We start from the raw sequence: 25,103 nt of genomic DNA on the forward strand, positions 1-25,103 counted from the left end.
ACCGAAATCAGGCCAAATCAATGGGTTGATTCATTTGCAAACAAGAGTGGGAGAACCCTAGAAAATGGGATGCCGTCGAGGTCGATGTCGATGATCTTGGCAAATAATGTTGAGGTTGATTTTACACGTTCGGCAGATCCAATAGAAAGTAATCTGCGAGTTGTGATTAAGAGCAAATTGAATTCACTAGTTTGCGAGTATTTTGTTTTAGGTATGAGTGATTTCTAAGTGATTTAGTAATTGCTGAAATCCACATTTACAAATCCCTGTTCTGAGATTAATTTGTATAAGGTTTCAGGAATGCTTTGAAATGGTAATGGTAGTTAGGCAATTTATTGCTTACAACTCTTTTTGATACATCTATTTGATAAGTATAAAGCTAAAGCAAACTATAATTTTAATTTTTGCATATTATAACTCTTAATTTTCCTTGCTATATTTATTTTTGGATATCACATGGCCTAATTTTTGGATATTATAACTCCTTGTGTTCCACATTATTTACCTATACATTCTAAACCACGTAACTCTCTCTAGCCGACGTGAACGTGAACGAGAGTCCGGTGCACCTGACCATTTGTGATACCGCCGGGCAGGACACCCTGGACCCGCTGAGGGAGCTCTGCTACCCGGACAGCGACGTCTTCCTGCTCTGCTTCTCGGTGGTGAAGCCGGAAACGTTCCGGGCCATCAAGGCCAAGTGGGCGCCCAAGTTCGCCAAGACCAAGGCCGCCCTGATTCTGGTGGGCACCCAGGCCGACCTCCGCACCAGCCCGAGTGTCCTCAACAAGCTGCAGGTGAGTGGGGGTTCCCGAGCCTGGTTTATTAATGCCCTCTGCCGCCTGCGGCAGCTCGGCTCAACTATTTATGAGGCTCTCGCTTATTCTGATTTCATCGCATCTGAGGCCCGAGGCTAACTTGATTTCTTTTCCGCCTCCCCGTTTGCAGACAAATGGCGAGAAGGCAATTTCATATGCAGACGCCTGGGACTTGGCAACGACAATTGGCGCAAAATACATTGAGACTTCGTCAGCCACACAGGTGAGTCGGCTTACTGATTAGCTGGGCCACGTTTAGTCAGCAAAGTGCTGCAAATGACGGAGTAGGGGGTGGGGAGAGTACCTCGCATTAATCAAAGCCAAAGGGCAGGCAGTCATGGCTCTGGGCCGCGTGGGGTGAGAAACTTTGAAAAGTACCCTAGAATTCACATGACAAGTAGCCAAGGTTGCTGCAAAACCCAAATTGAAATTCGAAAAATATTTCTATCGATTTTAGTTGGGTCTTAAGCTGTTTAAGTTTTATGCAAAATTCTCATAATAACAATGCATTTATTTTAAAGAATCGTCGAATATTTTTCCCACTTCTTCACAAGAATATAAAACCCGTAATCAGTGAACTATAAATAATACCTCGAATTTAAAATAATATCTTTCAAGAAATGTGGCCAAGCACAGTCTTTGTGTTTATTGAATTTTTCTAATAAACAAAACCTTACATTTAAATACATCTTAGGACAATAAATTTAAACTGTAGCCCACACTTTCTGAATTTTTATTCAAAGCCAGAACTTATATTCTGATGAATCCAAGGGTTATAAAATAAGTTGAATAACACGAATTTTAAAGATACCTTGAAAATGTTGACTTAGGTGAAAGGGACTACAAAATAACTTAAGTAACAGATTGTTTAAACAAATGCCTGCCAAAAAAAGCTTCTGACGCGAAGAAAGGTCCTTGCAAATTTGCATGGCAAACAATAACGTACACTTCATGAATCCAAGGACTTGATTGGAATGCAGACGTATCAGGGAGCCTAGCTAGCAGGATAATCCGGCGAAAGAAGCCTCCTGGAAAATAAAACGAGGCGCCTGCGAAATTCCGCGGTCGACAGGAGGCGTCCTCCTGCGGGAGGCAGAAATCTCGTCGCCGCGGTCCTCGTCGCCTTTTATCCTTCTGAGTCGCCTGTCACGGTGCACCAGGACACACGCACACACCCACACACTCGCGCACACCCACACACTCGCGCACAATAATCATAATTGTGCGGTTAAGAGGGTGTGGCCGGGGAATCCCCTGTTTGCCCCGACACTTCCGCCTGAATGCCGTCGCTCCTGTCAGCCGAGCACTGCACTCTGCGCGGATTTCCCCGAAGGTAACCCCCTCTTCTGGGGCTCCTCCAAGCGGGCGACGGCGAAGATGAAGCGATTGCAACAAATTATAGAGCACTTGGCGCCGGCACATCCAGATGGGGATGGGGATGGGGATAATAATAACGATGGCCACGACGATGATGCGGATGTCGACGGTGATGGTGACAATTTGTTGAGCAAGTGCTGCGCTAGTTGCAGGAAAATAAGACAGCAGCGTATACACATAGCAGCGCCATTAAGTTGTACTGCCGCCGGTGGGAAAAGCTGTGGAAAATGTTCGGGAACAGCGTGAGGGAAATGTGCCAACTCTGATTTTTAGGGGCTCAGAAGCAGGCGAGAAGCAGCTCACAAAGATATTTATATACCTATAGGAAGTATAAGTCGTTGAATGAATTTATGAATGAATTATTGAATCTATTAATTTAACAAAAATATTCAAGGCTTCAATAATATTTGAAAATGACAATATATATTAAAATATAAATATATTAACTGGTAATTACAAATAAACACTTTCAATGCTACAAAAATATTTCAATATTTAACGCACTTGCCAAATACAAAATCAATCAAATATGAATAAAGCCCGTTGATCAACGACTTCATTTTCATTTAAATATACTATGTCTAGGAAATATTTACAAATAAAATGAAACTGTTCAGTGATCCATCGAGTGACTAAAAACACTCGTGAGCCCAACCACTGCGAATTGAGGCTCAAACAGCTAGTTAATTATAGTAATTAAATATAGTAAAAACTTAACTCTGCACATATCAGCCGGACAATGGCTGGTGATTAGTGCGGCGGACTCTTTGTGGGGCCCCATCGATTCAATTAGGCGGTGATTAATAACCGTATTATTTCGTTCGCAGGACAAAGTCAAGGATGTGTTCGACGCAGCCATCTGGGAGGGCCTCGTGCCCACCACCCTGCCGCCCACGCCCTCCTTCTGGAGGAAGCTCTTCTGCCTGGCCTGAGAGCGAACTCGAACCCCCACTCAACCAGACAGACGACGTCATACTTTATTTTTTTGGATACCTACACATACCCATTATTTATATGAACAATTTTTTTTAGAGATTCTCGTTTAGCAGTGCTTGCACACAGACTGATCTACACATAACTAAAGTAGTATATACGTTTAATATATAACGCCTGATGCCTACGTTTTCTTGATAGATTTTATCCCCTCACTCGTGGTTTTCCCTCACTGCTTCTGCTTTTTGTTTAATTATATAGTCCTAAACTACTCTAGACCCTATTATCGCCCAGATCCACAACTATGTTACATCATTCCATCCATTTTAAGCACTACGTTTTAAGCAAATATTTCAAATATTGTATATCGATGGCAGCATTAAATATGGTAGCGAAACAAATCCAACGACGGTCCACTCCAAAATTGAATTTCCGGGGCAGCCGCTTTGCGGGCTTTCCAAACAGTTTGGCAGCCTAACGCCGTAGGTGCTGGCAAAAATAATAACAAGCACCGGGGCATTGCGACGTCGGATTCGAGAGCAGAATCAACAGAAACCACATTAGCGATTCTCGACTCCGTCGAGTAGGCACACACATGCAAGAGCAGCGTCCAAATGAAAAGTTGCTGGGAAAACCCAAAGGAAAACTTGTCAGGTTTGCGCACCCCCAGAAAAGAAGCAAGGGGAAATTGTGCTTAATGTGGAGCAGCACGACCCATCAACCGGTGAGTACAAACGTAAAATGTCTTCAAAGTGGTTTTTTACACAATTTACACAAAGCTATTGTTTATTATAATGAACGATTGCTTTAAAACAAAACCCCTCAGAAGTAAAAAATCTTGGTAGCTTTTAGTTTTGGATTTTTCCATCAAGCACTGCTCAAAAGTAGGCAAGGAATGTTAGCATTTTTGTCATAAAGTTGGTAATTATATGCTAGGTTTAATTTGTTAAATAAATACTTAGGTTTTCTAATTGGATTCGTAAAACAAGTCAAAAAAAATGCCACAGAGTGCCTCTTTTGGACGCTTCTTGGCATATTTTCCTTACACACTGGCCCGATGTTTGCCTCGTGAGTTTGGAAGCAGCGTCAAGTCTTTTTGCTGATGCTGATGTCTTGATTGTGCAGACATTTCACTCCAGGCAGGGCCAGAGGTGGGGAGTGTGGAGTGGGTCACCAGGGGCTGGGCAGGCCAAGTAAAGCAGCAGTATTAACCGATCTGAAAGCAACCAGCTGACGGGCGAGTGCAGTGCAAACACTTTCACATTGTCTGGCCGAATCCGGCGAGCAAACAGTTAATGGCCTGCCGACAGCAGCAGCAGCCACATGCCGCAGGGCCCCGCAGCAACATGCAACATCCCTCTCCCTGTGGGCCACGCGCAAGAAGCGGCAGTCCGACTCTTGCGTAGACGACCATCAAATCGAAGGTTCGCATTGCAGAGGCAAAAATCACAATAAATCAGTGGCAGGACGCAGGAAAATTGGGCACGTCATGTTGGCCAAATTTACGGCTACTTGCAAGCCCGAGCCATAAATACACAATTTATTAGACAAATATTTGGGCGGCCAGAGATTACGCATACGCATGGCCCTGCTGGCGATGCATATCTCCCGCTGCTCGTCCTGTCCAGATGTCACTTCATTTTGAGGGCGCCCCATGAAATATTGAGCAGATCACAAGGTCTTTGGGCCATGTCAATCGATTCGGGGCCAAGCTCCGCCCCACATGCGACGGCCAGTCGGAATTCAATTCAGGTTTCCATAATGAAAAATGTGTCTGTGAAACTGTTGAATGGCTTACCTCCTTTTCCGATTCTGCCGATTTTCGTCCTTTTTTCGCCGCTTTGTTTGGTACGTGCCAATGAAGAGGCGGCTGGAGTCGAGGCACGCGGCTATTTATGTGGGTCATCCACGCGCACGGGATGTGGATGTGTGGTCCGCAGCCGTAGTCCCTCTGTGTGGGTAATTTACTTAGGAATAGATACAGATACAGATACGGATACGGATACGGATACGGATACAGATACATGTGGCACAGATACGCGGCGGGCAGACACGCCACTTGAACCCCTGATTGCGCTGGCTTGCGAGGTGATACCCTGTAAGGCGTGGGAGCACCTCGCACTCTCACCAACTACAAGCGATATTGAAGTGTTTGTTGCAAGTGAATGAAGCCACGCACTGAAAGAGCTATGCCCGATGTCGAGTTAGAGGTTCTAGAACTCTAGGTTGGGGTCACCTTTTTGTAAGAATTGTATAAACTAAAAAATTGTGAGGTAAAATATTAGCGATTAATGTTTAACGCCTTTTGGGCCATGAAACAGGGGATTTGCAACACTAAAGGCTGAGTTATGTGCTTTAAGAGTCCAGGTTGGGGTCACCTTTTCCAAATGTTTTGTCCAAAAATAAAAGGTTTTAGTGCTCAATACTAGTACATTAAACCGCGCACACTTTAGAGGTATGACACAACATAGTAGTAAATCCTTTGATCGAGTTAAAAGCCGTGTTAGCCTATAAAATTTGAAAACTACTCAGTATCTATCAGCGTGCAACGAGTATTTTTCGGCAGTCACACTCCGGATTGCCGGCAATCCTCGGTGTTTTCTAGCCGCCATTGTTGCCCTCGGCGAGTTGAGAGCTCCGGCGACGGGGCTAAAACTTATAATCATGGCATCATCAACAAAATTATCGTTTTGCCACAGACGGCACACAGACACACATGTGGCGAGGGGGGTCCTGCCCAGATACACTCGCCATTTAAGAGCATAAAAGCGAAACGTGCTCGAAATGTGAATTACTCGCGCCCCAGAACCAACCTCCGCCGCACACACGCTGGCCCTCGAAGTGGCTGGGTGTGCGAGTGGGTTTTGCTCTTTGGCTCCATTTTGGGTCATACTTTAACTATTTTACACGAGAGCCCGAAGACATTTACCCGACTTTGCCTTTGTTTTCCCTCATTGTTTTTCCTGCCTTTATTTAGTCGCTTTAGTGCCTGCTTTCTTTGGGGCGAAGCAGTGGTCGGTCGGGGATAGTCTCGTGGATCTGGCACCTTCAATATCTTGAATATCCTTTCTCTTTTGGCAAATTAACAGGCCAGCCGAAGGGCGTGGGAAGGGGCGTCGGCAGCAGTTTCGGGTTCCCTTTTAAACATTGATTTCCCGGCGCCTAGGTACACGGTGTGTGGCTGCACGGAGAGAAAAAGTGTGGTGATTTATCACGCCTTCGTTGGTCGTCAGTTCTTAAGCTAAAGGTAATAAGAAGGATTTTTTCCTATTAATTATTAAATATTATTTCAATCTTTTGCCATTCGTTGGACACAATTTTTGAAACCTATAATAGACAAGTGACACTTTCCCAGCCATTTGGGTTATTCGATCAGCCAATCTTTCTATATTTTAATATTTTTGCATACAAACTCTAGAAACATTTATCACGCATCTAGAAATATATATTATATATACAACTTAAAAACATAAAACATATTTTACACATATTGTAAATCTTTTTGACTGGAAAGTAACATTTGCTGAGGGCATATAATGACAACTTTTATTACACCCTACTCACATGTTTAGGATATCATTTTAAAAAATTCCCCTCCAGTAACAACTAGTAATTTCTCCGGGTGTACGCCTCTACACAGACATGTGTAATTGAAGCATCGAAGAAATCGCAATTCGCACGAACGCATTTCCTCGCAAGGCAAACAACAAATAGAGATATATAAAAAGCGAAGGAGGCGGATGATAGGGGGCGTGGTGAGAGGTGGGTGGGTGGCGAAGGGAGGTGAAAGCGGGCAGGGGAGGAGACACGACTGCTGCTCTTCCGTTCGGCAGCTGTGAGCGGTGGAAACCTTTTTGGCGCTAATTGCAATTACAGAAATATTATTTGCACACATTTCCAGCCAAAGTCGCAATCAGTGCGAAGGAGACGGGGCGAGTGGGTGCCGGAGGGAGATGGCTACATGCGTGTATGTACTATTTCCTTGAAGGAAAAGCCAGCAGTTTAGTCCCAGGATTTTGTACCTCCAGCTTCATAAAGAAGACTACCGGGATACTGGGACTTTGTAATCCTTATAAAAAGCAGGAATACTTTTTTAAAGGAGCTGCCTTAAAGCTTGACCCGTTTCCCCCACGTTGCCCCATTTTTTCCACCCTCGACTGACCTTCAGAATGCGGGAATACATAAATGGGCGAAAAGGACAGCAAGGGCAGAATCCGTAATGGAATGCGAGCCCATCACCGGATTGTTGGCCCGTCTCATCCATTTATTTGCTTATCCCAGTCAGCACCTGATGCCCACTCGCCCACTCGCCCCCGTCCCTGTCAATTCCAATTGCAGTTGCCATTCACAATTGTCGGGCATGTCGGCCGATAAGCCCACTCCCCACGGCACGCCGCCCCTTAACCCCTTTTGGCCCCCTTAACCCCCGCCGGCGGGCAATAAATCAAACATCAAAGCGACGAGCCAACTTGAAATGGACTGCAAATTTATGCAGCGACAGCTCTCAGCGCCCGATCCCAGAACCCGATCCCCATTTCAGTGGCACCTGGCGGAAGAGCAGGAGTGGACAAATCACAGGCCCCGAGCATCCTGGAATTTAAAAACCGAATTCACAGAGTTAGAAAACACTTTTAAACAAGTTATGAATTTAAAAATCAAAGTTTGGCGGGAGTTTAGAGGGAATGATATTTAAGCATAAGCAATGGGTGGAAAATCGTAGCATCCAAGTAAGAACAATTGTAAAGCCCAAAAAATATTTCAAACTAGGAAAAATATAATTGGTAAATACCAGATTTGTTAATATTTGAATTATTACTTGCACTTTATCCAACATTTTTAAGGGGCTGCGTTTCAGCTAATCGAGATATGTCAGCTGCCACATGCAAATGAGATTTTTCATTATAATGTCGCCTCTGTTTAGTTTATTTGCGCCTGCATACGATTTATACATGCATGCGATGAAGTTGATTAAATGCAAAGTGGCAAACGGAATTTCATTCCCGTTTTCCTGCCACCCCAGCCCACGTTGAAAAATATTGAAAAACTTGGAGGAAAACAAAAAACAATCTGGGGATCGCAAACACAAACACGGTGGAGGCAAGTGAAGGGGCGGAAGAACAACACTAGGAGATTTTGGAGTTAACTCATAACTGGGTGTGTGGAAAATTACATTTGCATTGATAATGGAAAAGGCTATGCAACTTGTCAAGAAAATGTAATACTATTTATTAAGTTTTATACTAGGTTAAAAGGCTAAGCTAAAAACGAAAGTAACTGCATTCAATATATTGTAAAATTAAAAAAGAGAAATTATACTTTTAACGAATTTTTGACTATTTCTTAGCACAATATATTTTAGTTATTAAAATCAATATTAGACTTTACAACTAAAAATTCGCTATACCCAGTAATATTTACGTTTTTTCGGCAGTGCAGGCGGTCAGCTGCACATATTGAAAAAGTTATGAACAGGAAATGAAACGGAAGCTGACAATATTCTCCAACGACGACGACGATGGTGACTGGACCTTTTCCATTCCAGCTTTCTATTGGTGACTGCCGACATCGCTGGCAGTTGCTTAATTGGCCCGGAATGTTTGCTTATCAACAACTGTTTTTCGCAGGGCTTTAAAGGCCTGCCTTTCGGAAAATAAAAGCCCCCGAGGGGCCCGATCGGCCAGTTAGAAGGGTTTGCCATGGCCGAGGAGAAGCACCGCATGTTGTACCAGGGTCAGGACGCCAGTCAGGTGACTCATCAGAAACAGCGACCCATGTCCTTGTCGCCCTCGGAACCGCCCACCTACGACGATGCCATGAATGAGGCCATGTCTTCCGCCTTGGCCAACTTTGGCTACTCCGCCGACCGCCGGAGAACCTTCTTTGCGGAGCCGCAACATCTGAGGAATGGCCTGGAGGGGATGCCTCAAGTGGTGGATGAAGACGGGGATAGTCCTCCATTGCAGCAGGGACCGCCACCGCCTCCTGTGCGAGGTAAGTGGGGTATTTTAATAAGTATATTATGATAATAATATAAATTAATTTTTTTATTTCGCAGATTTTTTCACCTCGACCCCTCAACCCAAGTTGGGTAACAAGCCGGTGGAGATGGTGTGTCCCGCTTGTGGTCAACGGGCACTCACGCGCTTGAGAAGGTCGCCCAACGCCAGCACCCACATTTGGTCCCTCTGGATGTGCGCTTTTGGGTGAGAAATTCATTCTTAAGTCATGCCAAAGTTTGCAAGGTACTAATAGATTATAGATTATACGACTCTTGAAATTTAAAAAATTATAATTTTTTTAGTTCTTAATTAAGTAGTGGGTGAACAAATAATATATAAAATACTGTTTTTATTTAATTAAGAATGCATTTCAAAAAAGGTTTCCATAATATCCCATAACTAAACATTGCATTACATTTTTGCCATGATAAATATTATTGGAACATCACATTTCTCATTTATGTAATTAGTAGTTACTTCTGTGCCATAAAATACAATAAAAATGTACGTATAAATACTACTTCAATTTTTTTACAAATCCACCAAGAACCCCAATTTAACCATGACGTTATCCCTTTCCAGTTGGTGCTGCTGCGCCTGCTTGTGTCCCTATTTGTGGAACTGCTGCCGGACGACGAACCATTACTGCTCCTCCTGCGAGATCTTCCTGGGCGCGCATTATCCTGCCGGCTGCTGCTGCTGCCGGCTGTAGCCGGAAATATACTGCAGGATCGCAGCCGGAATCCGGCCGCTAATTGTGAAAGTTTTCCGTGTGTGTGAATAAGGCTGAGTGGGCGGCACGCCTCCGACCACAAGGACTCCTCGGGGCTTATTCGCTTGTAATGAGTAACAGAGCCAACGCGGCCGGAAATTGGGCGCCGTCAAATCGAATTGCCTACTAAGTCCATCGTCCGTCGTCCAACGTCCTTCGTTTTCAATCCCAATAGCCAAGCCCCGCCAACGCCCGTCTACCCCGCCCGTCTACCCCCGCCCAAATGATGCATAACTGGCCTAAACAAATTGCCTCATCATCACTACGGCTCGCACATCCTGCCACCGAGAGCGAGTTGTTGTCGATGCTGCTCGTTATTGATACCCTGCAAAAGCGGAGAGCACCCGGTTCTTGAAAAGGTCTTAGAATTGTTTATAATATTAGAACATATATACCACACGCGTAACTTAATTTAGCAAATGTTTAAAAATAATTTTAAATTGTTTTAACAGATCCCTATTGGGTCTTTCTATCATTACAAAACACCCTAAAAAGCTGTATTACATTATGCAATTATGATTGACAGTGACAGTCAAATTATAAATTAATCCCTTAAAAAAAGTCTCCAAAAGTAGGCTTTATTTTAAAGAACGGCGTTGTCTGCACTCTCAAAATAATGTTGTGCCTACTTTAATTAACTTTTCCCAGTGATTCGAAACCCTTAGTTTTTTTTAAGCTAAAACAACATTTGTTGGCCCTTCGAAAGGGTATTTCAGAATGCAATTCACCTGCTTGCCTCGCTCTCAGTTTCGCTTTTTGTTTTCGAGGTTTCTGCCTATTTCAGTGCTTTGCGGGGGCTTTGTTCAATTTTTGGACTGCAATTGGCCAGCGGTGGCAGCGAATTCAATTAGCGCCTCGTGGGATGTGCGATTGGAGCCCAGCCTGCACGCAACCTTCGACTGGGCCAAAAACTGGAGGCTGGATTGGGATTGACTGGCCAGAACTGCGGGGCCGTGGACAAAAGGCACAACTCGACAATTAGTCGGGTCAGGGCGCCGCAACAACAATTATGGCCATAAGAGCATTATGGCCAAGTGCATTATGATGCGATAACTGCGCCTCAATCACATCAGAATACGGCGCCTTGTCCACGCACGAGTTTATTGCTGCGCTGCTGCCGTAATGCCAATGGAAATCATAACAATAATAAAAGCATAATATGTAATGGGAAAACAATGAATATGAGCTGCCAACAGCAGTCCGCCCCAATAAGTTGGCAATTTTAATTAGATTAGCTTGCTGCGGGCTGCGCTGCTTACGCCGGCCGACAAATATTGTTTCTCAAGTATCAAATGTAAACAATCTGAAAATTATGTTTAAATAAAATGGGATTTTCCTCCAATTCAAAATGTTTTACTTTTTTTCTGGAAATGGCGAGCTCTTAAAAAAATGAGCCTGAACGTGACGTTACCTTGACAAATTCCTTATTTGCTTTAAAAAATGAGCCTGAAAGTGGCGCTATCTTGACAAGCAAAGGGCATTTTAAAATTGAGCCCGAAAGTGACGCTATCTTGACAAGCAAAGGGCATTTTAAAATTGAGCCCGAAAGTGACGCTATCTTGACAAGCAAAGAGCATTTTAAAATTGAGCCAGAAAGTGACGCTATCTTGACAAGCAAAGGGCATTTTAAAATTGAGCCCGAAAGTGACGCTATCTTGACACCATCTCTATCCTCTCGCGTCAAGGTAGCGTCACGTTCAGGCTCATTTTTACAACTGCAAAAATGAGCCTAAAAGTGACGCTATCTTGACGCTTTTGTATTCCCTTATAAAAATGAGCCTAAAAGTGGCGCTATCTTGACCATTTTAAACAAAAATACAATTGTGAAGATTTTATATTTTGTTTTATTGAAAAAAGAAGTATAATATTTTAAGTTTTTTCCAGTTTTTTGAACGCCATTGCGCTAAATATTGTCAGAATAAGGAATGCCGTACCTCGTTGAGCTCGTAATTAAATTCGCAATTGGCATACAAACCTGGAATCTTTAATTTTTGACCCATTTCCGCAAAAAAAGACGAGAAATGCGAAAATAACCAAAACATCCCAAAACCGGAATGTGATGGCGATAGTTAGCATAGATTGTTAGCTGCTCAAAATAGTCGGACTTTTATCAGTGCGCCTCGTTTTGACCAAGTTTCGATTAAAAAACCGTCAGAAAGTAGCTTTTGGAAATCATTTTGCGAAATAAGGTCGGAATAGGGAATGCCATACCTCGTTGAGCTCGTAATTAAATTTCCAATCGACCACTTATGAAAAATTCGAAAATTGCTTAAAAAATAAATTTCCCAGAATGTTATGGGAATCGTTAGCGTTGCCTGTAAGTTGCCTATAACATTCGGTCTTTTAGATGTGCGACTCGAATTAACCAAATTACGACTAAATTACGGCGAGTATTTTGTCAAAATAAATTTGCGAAAAGTGATCGGAATCGAAGCAAGTCCTACAAAAAGCTAGCAACTGCCTCTTTCGCATACACATTATTATAGTTTCATGTTCCCGCAAACGAGAAGGGCATTTTCGCATGCAGCGCGATGCCCGGTAGCTCAGCACGTTTACAAATATTTAATGTTACCGCTTTTCAGCGAACAGTTTTCGCCGAGTGATTTGATTATTTGCAGCTGAAAATTGCTGTTGGTTATCAATATCCCATCGTCGGGGAGGCTCTACCTTTGTACGTCCATTTATTCGCTGCCATTCTGCAGTAATGCTGCCTGCTCTGCCGTGGCTGGAAAATGCCTGATTTTATTTTTGAACCCTCGTTCCGTTCCAGATATTCAGGGATATTTCGCGAATATTTGCGGGTCCTCGATGAGTCGTTAACGCAGACACAGATACAGATACAGTTGCTGTTGCTGTTGCAGTTGCAGTTGCAGCTCCCGGAAGGGGCGAGCGCTAATCAAATTACCACACAGCCGCGCAAATCAACTGCAAAATGTTTTAATTAAGAGGGAAAGAAAAGGCGGGGAGGAGTTTGGCGTGGCAAATGGTAAATGGCGAATGCGAATGGCAAATTGCGAAATTGCAGTTGCAACTGCAATTGCGATGCAAATCGACGCACAGCAACCGACAGCAAGAGTTAAGCCCAGCAGCAACTCCAGTGCCCGTAATCGGGGGCCGAACGACAGCAGCAGCTGCAGCAGCAACATGCAGCGGCAGTAACAATAATGGCTAAATGTTCCTTATCCGCAGGGCCACAGGCCACAGGTCACAGCTGCAACAGTTGCCGCTGCGACCAGCAACTTGCAACTGGCGACCAGCAACAACAACGCGTGCAGCGACAAGTGCAGCGGCGGCAGTCCTCTTTGGCAAGTCGCAGCTTCACATGCTCTTGAAGCCTTTTCGGCACTCTCAATTACCTGTAATTACAGGAAAAATACACAAGTTAGAGTCATGACTGTTTGAAATTATTGGAAGAAACATTTATAAGAATTACCTTAAAAACTATAACGACAAATACAAAATAGACGATTAATTGGCGAATAATACCATTGAAATAAGCAATAATTTCTTTAAAATTAATAAGTAGGATTATAAAATAATAAATTTAAAAAAAGTTACAAGATTACATTCAACAGTAACATTTAAATAAAATAACTATTATTCCTAGAATTCCATTAAAATTCATAAATTTCCTTCAAATAACTTTTATTCTGTTCTAAATAAGACTTAAAACTGACTTAAATATCTCTTTCTAACAGTCTATCATGTGCAATCATCCCATAACTAGCCAACGAGTTCATCAACAACTTGCACCCTAACTGAATTTGAGTTGCAACCGTGCAACAGCAATCTTTGAAACCAACGAGTTGTGCGGAACAACAGCCAAGCCATTTGATCTTCGCCGAGCAACAGTTGTGGCGAAACAATAAAAGCGATATTCGGACCCCTCGCTTCCTTCGACTTGCCACTGCCCCATGCCGAGCGACCATTACCCATTATCCCGCTTCGCTTCGCGGGAAGACCCCTGTCCCCAGCTTGTTCCGGACCTCCTCCACGGCCTGCTGAAACCTCAAAACACCGAAAACTCGCGTCACGTAGCCAAGCAAATGAACTGCAACTGACTTCTGGCTCCCCGCAAGCCCTTCCCCGCGCTTTCAGATTTCTGTTTTCGAGATTCCCGCAAGGGCGCAGGCGTCGGCCCGTAATGCGACTCGGATTTCGCCGATGCCGAGTCCATTCACCAAAACAGAAGTTCGGCTCCTGGCGTGCGGCGTGTGCGGCGTGTTGCAAGTTGGCAACTGTCGACTGACAAGGCTATATGAGTGTACGGCCGGGCGACTGTGGGCTCAATTGCGCCTCGCACGTTGGCCAGGCAGCAGGTCCTCTCGGCGGCTCCTGGAGAATTCGCGTAAGTCCTTCGTGGCCGGCTTGTGGTGCTACGCGCGATAAGTACTGAGTCGCAGAGCCGGTTCGACTGTGAGTTTATTTTTTGGCAGTGTATTTTCGGCAATCCTTGGAGTTTTGGGGGCGGAGAACCCAGAGCCAAGCCGCACCCTGTACAGTTGCAGTCCCGGCGAGCCGCGTGTCATTTCCGCTTCCGTGTGCGTGCAATTAGTGGGCGGCATGGCGGCCCCGAGCCGCCGACACCGCAAACGCTCCAAGACAATGTCGCTGGTGGCACTGCTCCTGGGCCTCTCCTGCGTGACCCTGGCGGCCGGAAATGACGCCATTTCCGCGCCGAAAGCGGGAAAGGATCTGCCGCAGCGGCAGCGACGGCCGGACATCGAAGATGATGGCGGAGCGCGACAGGACAAGGACTTTGATTTCGCCGCCTATGTGAATGGTGAGTGTGTGGACCGTCGGGGGGCTTCTCTTCTTGGGGGCGGACTCCCAACTGACCACTGAAAAGCCCAAGCCGCCAGACAACGACTCAATCACTTTCGCTTCCTGTCGCTTCGCTCACAAAATGGAAATTAGCCTGCCACTCTCCGCAGGGACTTTCGGACGTTTGCAGCCAGAAAAGCAATTTGAGTGCTCTAAGTGGTCACAAAACAATTGAGGCTTCTGGCCGCTCCGATTTCAGGCTTTTAGCCGCAAGTATATTTAATTTGATTGGATTGGCTTGCAAAACGTTGCCATAAGTGCGTGGGGAAATCGGCAGAAAGCCTGTGCAGAATGCGTAATTGAAGCGGGCACTTTGTGTTTTTAAGTAGCGTGAAATATAGTTATTATTTTGAGCTGCTGCAGTTATATGAAATTCCAAAAGTTATTTGCGGCCAATTAAGTTTAGTTCACTTGTTATTAAAATATTAAAATCTAATTTAATTATTTGTGTACTCTAATTAGTTGTGGCTTTTAAAATATTAAAGCCAATAGACGCCAGATTTCATGTGAATTTGCATGTTTTTTAATGCAATTTTCAGCCCCATTTCATTTACAAAATAATCATAATTGTATAAGAGCCTATTATGTTATAATATTAATGATTCTGGAATTGCAAATAATTGGGTTAAAAAAATGTTTATCCGAAGCCGAATTCTTGCAGTTAAATTTCCTTTTTATATTTAATCCAGTAAAAAGAAGAACAAATCATAAATATTTAAAAGCCTATCTAAAATATAGGAGGAGCTTTAACTTTCGAACAATTTTTCTATTGCTTTTATCTCATAATGGTGTATTGCAGTCCTGTAGCAAACTTAAATAAATAACTTAGAGAACTTTCAGCACTGTTTCTTGTTAATTATAACCTAATAACCAATGAATTCCAGTCGAAGCTCCAGCTCTCCCCTCTTTATTTAATCAGAGATTTTCGAAATATTTTCCAAGCCGAAAATTGGCAGGCGGACAAATGCCAAATCGTCTGCGATAACAGAAGCAATTTGCGGAATTTCATATTAAACATATACGTATGCCACTATCAAGTTGTCAAATGCGAATGGATATGGTGCGGAGCCATATACATTACAATTGGCACATGCACAGGGTACATATACACATGCGGCTCAGATAAATCCGATGATATGCCGTCCAAAATGTTTGCCTTGCTTTGCGAAAATTGCAATTTAAATGCAGTTAGCTGCGTGGGTGTGCGGGTGTGTGCTTTGCCACTTAGCAGCTACACAAAAGTCACACAAACAAACATTTTGGGGGAAACGAGAATGAAACTGGGAAAAAGGCCGACTCCGACCGCACTGACAAACATTTTGAAACGTAAAATTTATTTATAACACTTGTAACTGCAAAATGTAATTTTGTGGAAATCACACAGATTTGTGCGAGTGCCTGACTGCGTTAGCCACACACACACACAAGTGGAGCGGCCACACGGCGTATGAGTAATCCTGGTGGCAAGCAATGGCATTACTCATACGCATCGTGGCCCGCCGACCACTGCCCCCGAATGTATGCTATGCATTTTTGCATGCCAATATGCTTAGCCACTCGGCCAGCTGCTGCGATTCCTCATTCCTCGGCCATCGGAAAGCAATTAAATTCGCACAAGCACATGATCGAAATGCCATAATCCGAGAGTGTCTGTCTCTTGCTGTGGCTGTGGCTGTGGATGGATGCGGATAAGGGGTATCGGCATCCGAAACCGAATCCCACGACTTGTTGCTCTGAGACGCAGCCTCTTCATCATCCCGATGAGATCGAAGCCACTCGAAGCCGTGCGTTCACACTTTAAATAGCCGGCGGGCCAGAGGTAACACTTTTCGCCCTTGCTTTTGCTATGCTCTTGTCGTGCTTTGCTTTTGCTACTTTGCGCATCCGTTTGGCCATAAATTATGGCCCGATAGGAGGGTGGGTGGGTGTGCCACGTGGCTTATGGCAGGTGTGCGGGTGGGTGGCCCCTGCATGTGTGTGCCTTGCAGGTGCGGCTTTGTTTGTGGTACCCTGGAAGGTCACAGGCCAAGGGTCAATTCGCGGGAATCTTCTTAACACAACACCTATTTTATTTATAACAGTTTACTGCCATAAAATAGACCTCAAAAAATGATGCCAAAATAACAATAAAAGTGTATTAGGAGTCGAAATAAATATAAGAATTTGCATTAATATTAAAATTATCAGATAATAAGTAAAATGTGCTTACAAACAATATTAAAAAAAAAAATAAGCAATGAGAATATCTTTGAAGCAATGTATTTCATTCCATTCTATAAAACTAAAAAAATGTTGCTTAAAGCTTTCGTAGGACACATATTTTTACTAAAATAATGTAAAAAAAATAAACATGTTTACGTTCAAAATTGTGCTTGTAAATACCCTTCTTCCATCCTCGACTTAAATGGCTTTCCGAAAATGTGTTTAATTTCTGGTTAACATTTTGCAACCCATTTCGACCTTCTCGTAAAATGTCCCCCCACAAAGTACTCAGTATCCGCACTCTCGACCCTTTGCGCTTTCACTCTAGATACTTTTTCGTTTATTTTTGGCTGAGTGCTAACATTTCGCTGATTTTACAACCGCGACAGGCAGTGTTGACAGTCCGCAAAAAAGGGCAAAACCCATAAAGCGGTGGGCCTGCACAGTTCGAAGAGTTGCGTTGTGGAAACCACCCTCGATTGTTGGCCATGGCCAGCATCGCCGTCCGTATGGTCCACATTTAAACCTGGCCATAAGCCGTTTGCTTGTCTCTTTGTTTGCCTTTTTGTTTGCTTGTTTGATATCGCCTTTCTGTTGGCATTCTGTCGCCTCCTTCTCATTTTGTCTTTAGGAATAAATAGAAAAGCTGGGTTACTCAACTGGTGTTAGTTGTTATTCCGACTTTCTATATTTATTTGCTTTTTGACTGCATTTCCAATAACTTTTTTAATATTTTAAAAGCACCCATTGTTGTCCTCTTTGTTAACCACATTTCAGATTTTTCATATACCTACAGGTGTTAATAACAGTAAAATGTCACTAATTACTGACTATAAAAATTCACAATAAACAAGACATAATTTAAGCCAATGTAAACTTTTGTGCCTAGTTTAATGTTGTAGAAAATCCATAAGTGCCAAGTACTTTAATTTTGGCAACATTTATATTTACTAGTCCGAAAAAAATGCCACTGTTTTAAAAGTTATCCCTCGTAGTAGCTTTCATTGTTGGCACAATTCACAACCACTGAATTCATGGCAACTACTGCGTTTTGCTAATCTATATGCTTTTTGGAGCCGCTTTTCTGCACCGCTTTTTTGCATAACAGGCAGCCGCCATTATTGTTTGTCTGCTGTTTTTCAAACTTTATTTTTCCCCTGCCTTTGTTGTTGCCTTGCTGTCCATAAGCAGATAATCAAAAGTAAATAAAAGCAATTTTCATTGTGCGATTCGCGGACGACGGCGGAAAATTCCCCCGCAAGAGGAGACAGATTAAGTAAATACTCGCACATTATTGCGCCGAGGATTATATTTTCAAGTGCCTTGGGGGGTCAGAGGGAAATTAAAAGGGGCTTCGCTGAGCCTTTTGGAATTTTATGAATTATTTCGTAGCTCATTAACAAAAACACGTTTAAGTACTTAAATAATCAACGCCATTTTTGGAGGCCGCACGCAAAACTTTTGTCAGTCAGTCAATCCCACAATCTCATTCCCATGTGTGTGTGTTCTCAGGGATAGGTAATTATTTCAACGATTATTGGGACTTGTTTTGAAAGGTTCTCTCGGAGAACAGCATTTAATTAACTCTGAAGACACTTTGATTGAACCAATTAGTGGCCTAATCACGACGAACAGGGTAACCCTAGAGTCTTTGATTCTAAATGGGAGGAGGGACAGCATCGGCATTTGTTGGTTAAACAGCTTAGGATTAATTAATGCGAGGGCAATAGGAAATGATTATGGTTTATAGACACATTTGCGAGGGGAATAATACTCCCGAAATTCATGGCTAAGTAATGTTTGTCGTTTATGTTGCAAGCTTAAATCAAAATATTGAGAAGCGCAGAGAAAGCTCCTTACTGGGTGGACATGAAATAATGAGAAGCGCATAAGGAGGCTCAAACCGAAATAATCGGAATGCTATTTATAATGCCATTAAAAAAAGCATTTACCACAGCTCCTATTCAGTTGTAATAAGGAAGCGAGTTTTTAAAATCCAGCGTTCTTTGGTTTTTACTGCCCTTTCCATATTTATTTTGGGAACTTACATCGAAACTTTATCTCCGCCATTTCTGATGCACTTGTACTGCCTGCACTTTGCTAAAGTTTTTACTGCATACGCTTAAACTTTAATGTCTTACTACCCAGCATTAACTGTCCGCCTTGAAACTATATTACTTTATTGCCCAACTTATCTCCTGCTTTTATAGATAGTTTGAAGTTAATACATCAACGTTTTTAGTGGGCTTAGTAATGCTACGATTTGTTTACTACAAACTATTTTTGATCTATAATTATTGTTTACGGTTTAGTTGCTTTGCATAGGGATTACGTTTGTCTTGAATTGTTCATTCAAAATTTGTTTGCATTTAGGACAGGGAAAAATCAAATTAATTTAATTAGTTGTTTCCCGATTGTTTGTGTGCAACCACATGGAAATTTTAATCCACATTAATATAATTAACAGATTGGTAAATACGATTCTGGGGCTTTTTGCGGGCAGCATAATGGACCATAAGACGCACGAAACCCGAAACTTTATGCTGTAATGGCCGCCCACATGATCCTTTGTCCTTATGTTCCAGGATGGAGATATGACTACCTGAGCAGTCGACCCCACTCAGGCGCAATTTGCTATACGCTAATCGAGTGCAAAGTGCTCCCTTGTCTAGTCGCCCAATATTAATCGTCCTAGCCCAATGCACTTGTCGTCCGACAATTGTCCTTACTCACTCACTCAGCATAATTAGCCCAAAATACATTTAAGGCCAAGTGCCGACCAGCTATGCACTTGGAAAAATATTTCTTTAGAAAGAAATTAAAATGTATGTTTGGAATATGTCTTTACTGCACAGCTAAATATTTTGAGAAGCGCAGAGAAGGGCGTTAACAGACTAAATGATTAGGTAATCATATTATCTCAAGATGAATCGCTGTTCAGCCGTGGTTACCATATTTACAAGTGCTATAATAATACCCATTAGCAGTGTTTCTCGCAGTACACCCATGCCTAACAAATTATAGGCCAATTGGGCACGCCCACTTTGGGTCCGATGTCGCTCTGCATTCGGCTGGGGATTTATTTTTATATGCTGGTCGTTAGGGATAATACACCATCCGTTTTAGCTGGCGCTTTTATCGCTCGCATCTTCGTCCCCATCCTCCATCCGCATCCTTCGTCCTCCGGCTGCATGCGTTAAGAGCCTGACTTTGTCCGGGAAGTGCTCGAAATGTCGTAGACGTCGTCAACGTCTTTGCCCCAACGATGTCGTAGTTTTAGCTGCTGCACTGCACCGAACCAATATCGCAGAGCAGGAGTTTCGTAGTCGGGGTGGGGGCTTCCTTAAGTGCTGAGTATGCCCGGAACAATTTGGCACCACATTGCGTATGATTAATATAAATTGTTTGGACTTTATTGTTGCCCCTCTGTCATCCTCTGCCCCTAGCCCTCTTCCTTTCTCACTGACACCCCATGAAGAGGGCGTAGAATGGAAGAAGTCCTGAATTTAAAGGAATCGCTGACTGTTTTTAATAGAGTTAAACTGGCATATATGGTTGCAAAACGTTTGATTTCTTTCGGCTCTAAACAAGTGTTCTAATGTTATATACCGAACTATTAAATCGGAGTGGTTTTTTATTTGTAAACATTCAGAGATCGCAACACATTTATAAAACGCGTAATACAGAAATACATTGATTTCTTTTGAGCTTATAGGTATTAGATAAAAATATGATAGAATAGTAAAATCTAACTCATATCGCAGCCCCTTATACATTTCCCAGTGCTTTAGTTTTTCTTTTGCCAGCAATTTGATTTATCGACCGATCCACCTTCTCAGACATGCATTTCTCTGGAAGTTGGCTGTCTATCCATAAGCTTACAGCGTGTATATTTAGCATTTTGGCTAAAGAGGTGGCACTGTTGTTGTTCCGGTTCCGGTTGTTGTTGCTGTGCTGCTGCCGTGCTGTTGCAGCTGCCACATGCCATGGCCCAAAGTGTCACATTACTGAAAGTGCGACAGCTACGGCGAGTGCCACAGAACTCTTCCACTGCTCCCCCGCCTGCTCTGCCTTCAAATCTCCGCCTGCACCTCCCCTTCCTGTGATTGGGATGCTGCTGTTGCCGCAGAAGCAGCAGCAACACACTGCAACAGCAGCAACATCACTGCAACAGCAGCAACAACACCAGCCACACGCACCCAGCTCAACTTTGCTATCATTTGTGGTTTTGCATGTGCCGCATGCAGCATCCCCACGAGTCGGCTATACTGCCACGCCCCCTTTTCGCGCACCGGAACCTTCCTTACGAACAAAAACAGTCCGCTTCAGAAAAGAAGAGTACTGTGACGCGGAGAAAAAAATAATCCCTTTAAAATCGCCTACCCGCTTCAAAAATTCAACGGTCTGCCTATGAGGAACGAAAAACTGCAAGAGGAAAAGCCACAGGCGAGGACGAAAGAAAAGCTGGTAAAAATAAGCACGGAAGGGGCTGGATTCGGGGTCCAGTGGTCTGGACGCAGACGATTCTTGCAGCAGCTTGTTTAAATTTTATGTCCTGGCTTTTCATACTTGTTAAGCCGCCCACCGCTCAGCGAAGGGGCGTGCCAGGTGCTCTTTACCATTTTTTCTTTCTATTTTTTTTACCAGATGCACGACGACAGGCGAGAGATGTTGCCACTGGCACACACACGTTAACCCACGGCCATGCAGGTGGGGCACAGGTGCCAACATGGTGGGTCATAAAAAAACAGCATCCGAAAATTGTTCACTCCAACGCACAGATCAAGTGTAATTTTTGCCACCTCTCTCGGAGTACGTTTTTGTGAAAATTGCACTCCCAAAAGTCATGGCAAAGTGGCTGAGGAAACTTGTTAAAAGTAAAAGTCAAAATGTTGAGAAGCGCGGAGAAGAGTTCTGCCGAGGTGGTGCATAAAATAATGAGAAAAGCAGAGAGAGGTACGAACAGAAAATAGTGGCACCGCTATTAAACATTTCCCCTTTATCTGCATTAGTATTTTTAGTAAAAAAAAGGACTCATGTGTTATTTTCTTTACAAAAAGTGACTTAAATTAAATTCAAAGCTCCTTTAAACTTAAATCCCGAAGTGGTTCACTTGACTCATATACTTATCTACCCAACCGTTTCGTTCCCCCCAAGGCGCCCAATGATGTGATAAACTGGCAACATTTAGTCCTTTGGTCTTTTCCCCACTTTGCCGCTGCTTTCTTTTGCTGTTGTGTTTTATGACTGAAGCAGAAAACACAACACACCACAGAAAAGCAAAACAAACTGAGCGAGGGAGAGGGTAAAAAAAAACTTTCAAGCTCAACGGAGGGCAAAACTCCGGCTCAAAAATCAAATGACAATAAACAAAAAACGAAGGGCGGGGGTGCAGCCATAAAATAAATTAGCCTTGAAGTTCAATGCGCAACTCAATTTGCTGCCTTCGGGCCAAGGAGTCGCCCTCGAAAATTGTTGCTCACTGCTGGCCGAAAGGGAATGCAAGGAGTTCATAAAATAGCAGTTAACCCTTTAATGCGTAGCCAAGAGTCTAATTTATATATGGCGCTTGATGATATGCTTTGAAATTGAGCCATTTTTAAGAGCTTTTAACTTTCCGCCATAATTTAAGTTAATATAATTTTCATAAGGGTTGTCTCGTCTATTACTTAAAAAATAATTTCAGCTTCTACAAGTTGCTCATACGTTTGAAAACCTGAAAACGCAGAGGAAGGCCCAAGAGTGAGAGGAATATTAATATTGAGAATCGCAGGGAAAGGTTATAGTTAAACTATTTCACAAATGTTAAATTTAAAGCTATATAAGTGTAAACAGAAGATAGACCATTTCTATTAACTCATTCTTTTAATAAAATACCCTGGTAGTGAGGTATGGCGGTAAAGGCTTAATTCCCGGGGCAAAGGTCAAAGTCTCAGTTCGATCATTACCCATCATAATGAAGCTAACGAATCGTTTCGACCGTATGCATTATTGAAAGGCAGCTCGATGAATACTATGAGGAAGCCCAAAGCAAATTTGAACAAATTCCACCTTACGACCCCTGCCAATGCATTGTTCCAAATGGATCCGGTGTTTTTGGGGTGAAGGGTTAAGAAGCTCAGGGGTTTCCAAACGCACACAGTCCATTTGTGTAAATGGTTATCCCCGATTGCCGACCGGCTACCGCACACACACACTCAGGGCTTACCTTTGAACTTTGGCCACAGCAAATTAAATAAAAGGTTAGCAGCTTGCTCGCTGATAAGGTGGGGTAAAGTTGAGCATACCCTGTGATGGATGTTCAGTAATTGTTATAAAATAAAGTCTATATACATTTTCAATTCATAATACATATGAACAGATTATAATTTATTCCGCCAGTTTCATACCTATATTAAAGCGTTTTAATTTCGTTTTTAGTTATTAAACTTAAATGCATGTAAAATAAGAATTCAATTTGTATTGACTCTCAGAGGAAAAACTCTTTATGACAAAGAAAAAGGATAAAATCCTTGAACTCACTGTGCCTAAGAGTTCCCCCACAAACGCACCGCCGAGTATCCTTTGAAATATGGTAATGACCACAACCAAGGACATCAATCGATGTTGGCGCATTTGTTTTGCTCCCTACCGTTTTGCCCTATTAATATTTCACGTTTCATACTCACATTCTTTCTACCCAGGACCCGCGTTTCCCTGCTACCCATCTCTGGGGGCTCATTTACCTGACTGAGTACTGGTTACTGGTAACACCGACTGGTTCCGGATGTCTGGTGGTGTCAGCGGAGTTGAAAAGGGTTTTTTTCGTGTTTGGGCTCGCACTTCTCATTGGCATCTTCCGCCGATTTCCTGTTTTTCCGTTTGCACACCGACTTCCCGTATTCCCGCCTGCATTTTCAGTTTCAGTTGCGGTCGGTCGATGGGCGTGTATTTTAATTGTGTTGACTTTGTAAATGATCCATTCATAATGCTACTCGAAGGCATTGCCATCGTCATCGTCGTCATCATTTCCATGGTCGCCCAGCATGTTTTTAATGGCCGCATTAAGCCGGGTCTCGGCAGCAACAAAGCTGGTAAAAAAAAATTTATTGGGAGTTTTACAACCATGTACCCAGTAATCAATGAATTTATAAGTGGTAATAAACCTAGACTAAATTTAAATATCCTCTGTTTCACATGTAGAGCATTTGAAATTGGGACAGTATCAAGTTATTTAAGTGTAATGTAGTGCTACGATTATATAAATATTTAAAAACTTGTGCAGAAATTGGTTTATAACACCTTAGAAAAATGCGAAAAAAAATTTATTTTTCAAGCACTTTAATTAATTTTTAGAGAAGATAAGGTACACCCCTTTCTTTGCAATTACAGGGAATACAAAAAAAACAAGCCAGAGCAAATGAAACGAAACGAAAATCGATAATGAATTAATTTCCAGGCACCGAAGGCAAGTGGCGCAGACAAATTTATGACTGTGGGCTGGGACCGGCATTCCAATGATGTTATAGTAGCCCCCTTTTCCCCTGCCAATCCGATTCCCGCCGCCCTGACCGGCAGCATTTAACATTTACTCAGTGGTCAGTCCGTATTTCCCAGGGCCTTAAGTTCAATAAGCTTCTTTTCGACTGTTATGGCCACTGAGAGCATTTAAATTTAAGCCTCCTCCTCAATACAGAGAGAACAATTTAATTTTTCTTAATTTAAAAGAAAATACGTAACTAATAATACAAAAATGTATAAAAATATAATTTGGAATAAACGAATTTATAATTAAAAAACATACTTTAGAAATTTTTAAATTAATTACCACTAAGTTTAAAATCTATTTTTAATCATAACTAATGACCCACGCTTACCTGAAATAAATAAATTTGTGACTTTAGTAATTACCGAAATAACAGACAACATAACTTTTCCTGTGCATGCTGACAAATTTGCCCATTTTCCAGTTCGAAGCAGACAAAAGCCTTGACGAAATGTCCTGAATTAAATACACACAAAATACTTTCCTAATTTGAATCACTTTGTCTGTGATTTTTGTCATAATTGCAGTCAAATCTCAAAAACTCAATCTTGAGCAAAGTTTTCGTTTAACTTTTTGGGCGTAGCTTAGCAGGCTTTCGATTCGGATGTGTGTCAACGTTTGCCCCAAGTTCTGTATCCCCGCTTCCCTCCTTT

At 42.7% G+C, this 25,103-nt stretch overlaps 4 protein-coding genes across 8 annotated transcripts in view; 3 read left to right on the forward strand and 1 right to left on the reverse strand.

Annotated features, from left to right (window-relative positions):
* LOC108027610 (uncharacterized) overlaps positions 1 to 3,534 on the forward strand; it is a 56,633-nt gene extending 53,099 nt beyond the window's left edge. For all 3 annotated transcript variants that reach the window (XM_044093733.2, XM_044093732.2, XM_017099131.3), the window contains 3 exons: positions 538 to 797; positions 949 to 1,041; positions 3,023 to 3,534. In XM_044093733.2, the coding sequence (XP_043949668.1) occupies positions 538 to 797; positions 949 to 1,041; positions 3,023 to 3,127 (458 nt within the window). In that variant the 3' untranslated portion in view covers positions 3,128 to 3,534. The remainder of the gene's footprint in view (positions 1 to 537; positions 798 to 948; positions 1,042 to 3,022) is intronic.
* A 3,400-nt stretch (positions 3,535 to 6,934) lies between these two features.
* Positions 6,935 to 10,516, forward strand: LOC108027499 (lipopolysaccharide-induced tumor necrosis factor-alpha factor homolog). The gene is made up of 3 exons (XM_017098942.3): positions 6,935 to 9,119; positions 9,184 to 9,331; positions 9,710 to 10,516. The coding sequence occupies exons 1-3, from the start codon at positions 8,825 to 8,827 to the stop codon at positions 9,837 to 9,839; spliced, it is 573 nt and encodes a 190-aa protein (XP_016954431.1). The 5' UTR covers positions 6,935 to 8,824; the 3' UTR covers positions 9,840 to 10,516.
* A 1,216-nt stretch (positions 10,517 to 11,732) lies between these two features.
* The window catches only part of LOC108027587 (protein yippee-like), a 63,465-nt gene continuing 50,094 nt past the window's right edge, over positions 11,733 to 25,103 (reverse strand). The window contains exons 3-4 of one of the 3 annotated variants that reach the window (XR_006368154.2): positions 23,651 to 23,995; positions 11,733 to 13,255 (exon numbers count right to left, since the gene is read on the reverse strand). The gene's annotated coding sequence lies outside the window, so the exon portion shown is untranslated. The remainder of the gene's footprint in view (positions 13,256 to 23,650; positions 23,996 to 25,103) is intronic. The other 2 variants (XR_007766015.1, XR_006368153.2) reach the window with 2 other exon arrangements.
* The window catches only part of LOC108027595 (uncharacterized), a 40,792-nt gene continuing 29,861 nt past the window's right edge, over positions 14,173 to 25,103 (forward strand). The window contains exon 1 of the mRNA XM_017099113.3: positions 14,173 to 14,682. Within this exon, the coding sequence (XP_016954602.1) occupies positions 14,463 to 14,682 (220 nt within the window). The 5' untranslated portion in view covers positions 14,173 to 14,462. The remainder of the gene's footprint in view (positions 14,683 to 25,103) is intronic.

Source organism: Drosophila biarmipes, chromosome X (genome assembly GCF_025231255.1).
Source record: "Drosophila biarmipes strain raj3 chromosome X, RU_DBia_V1.1, whole genome shotgun sequence".
Taxonomy (NCBI): Eukaryota; Metazoa; Arthropoda; class Insecta; order Diptera; family Drosophilidae; genus Drosophila; species Drosophila biarmipes.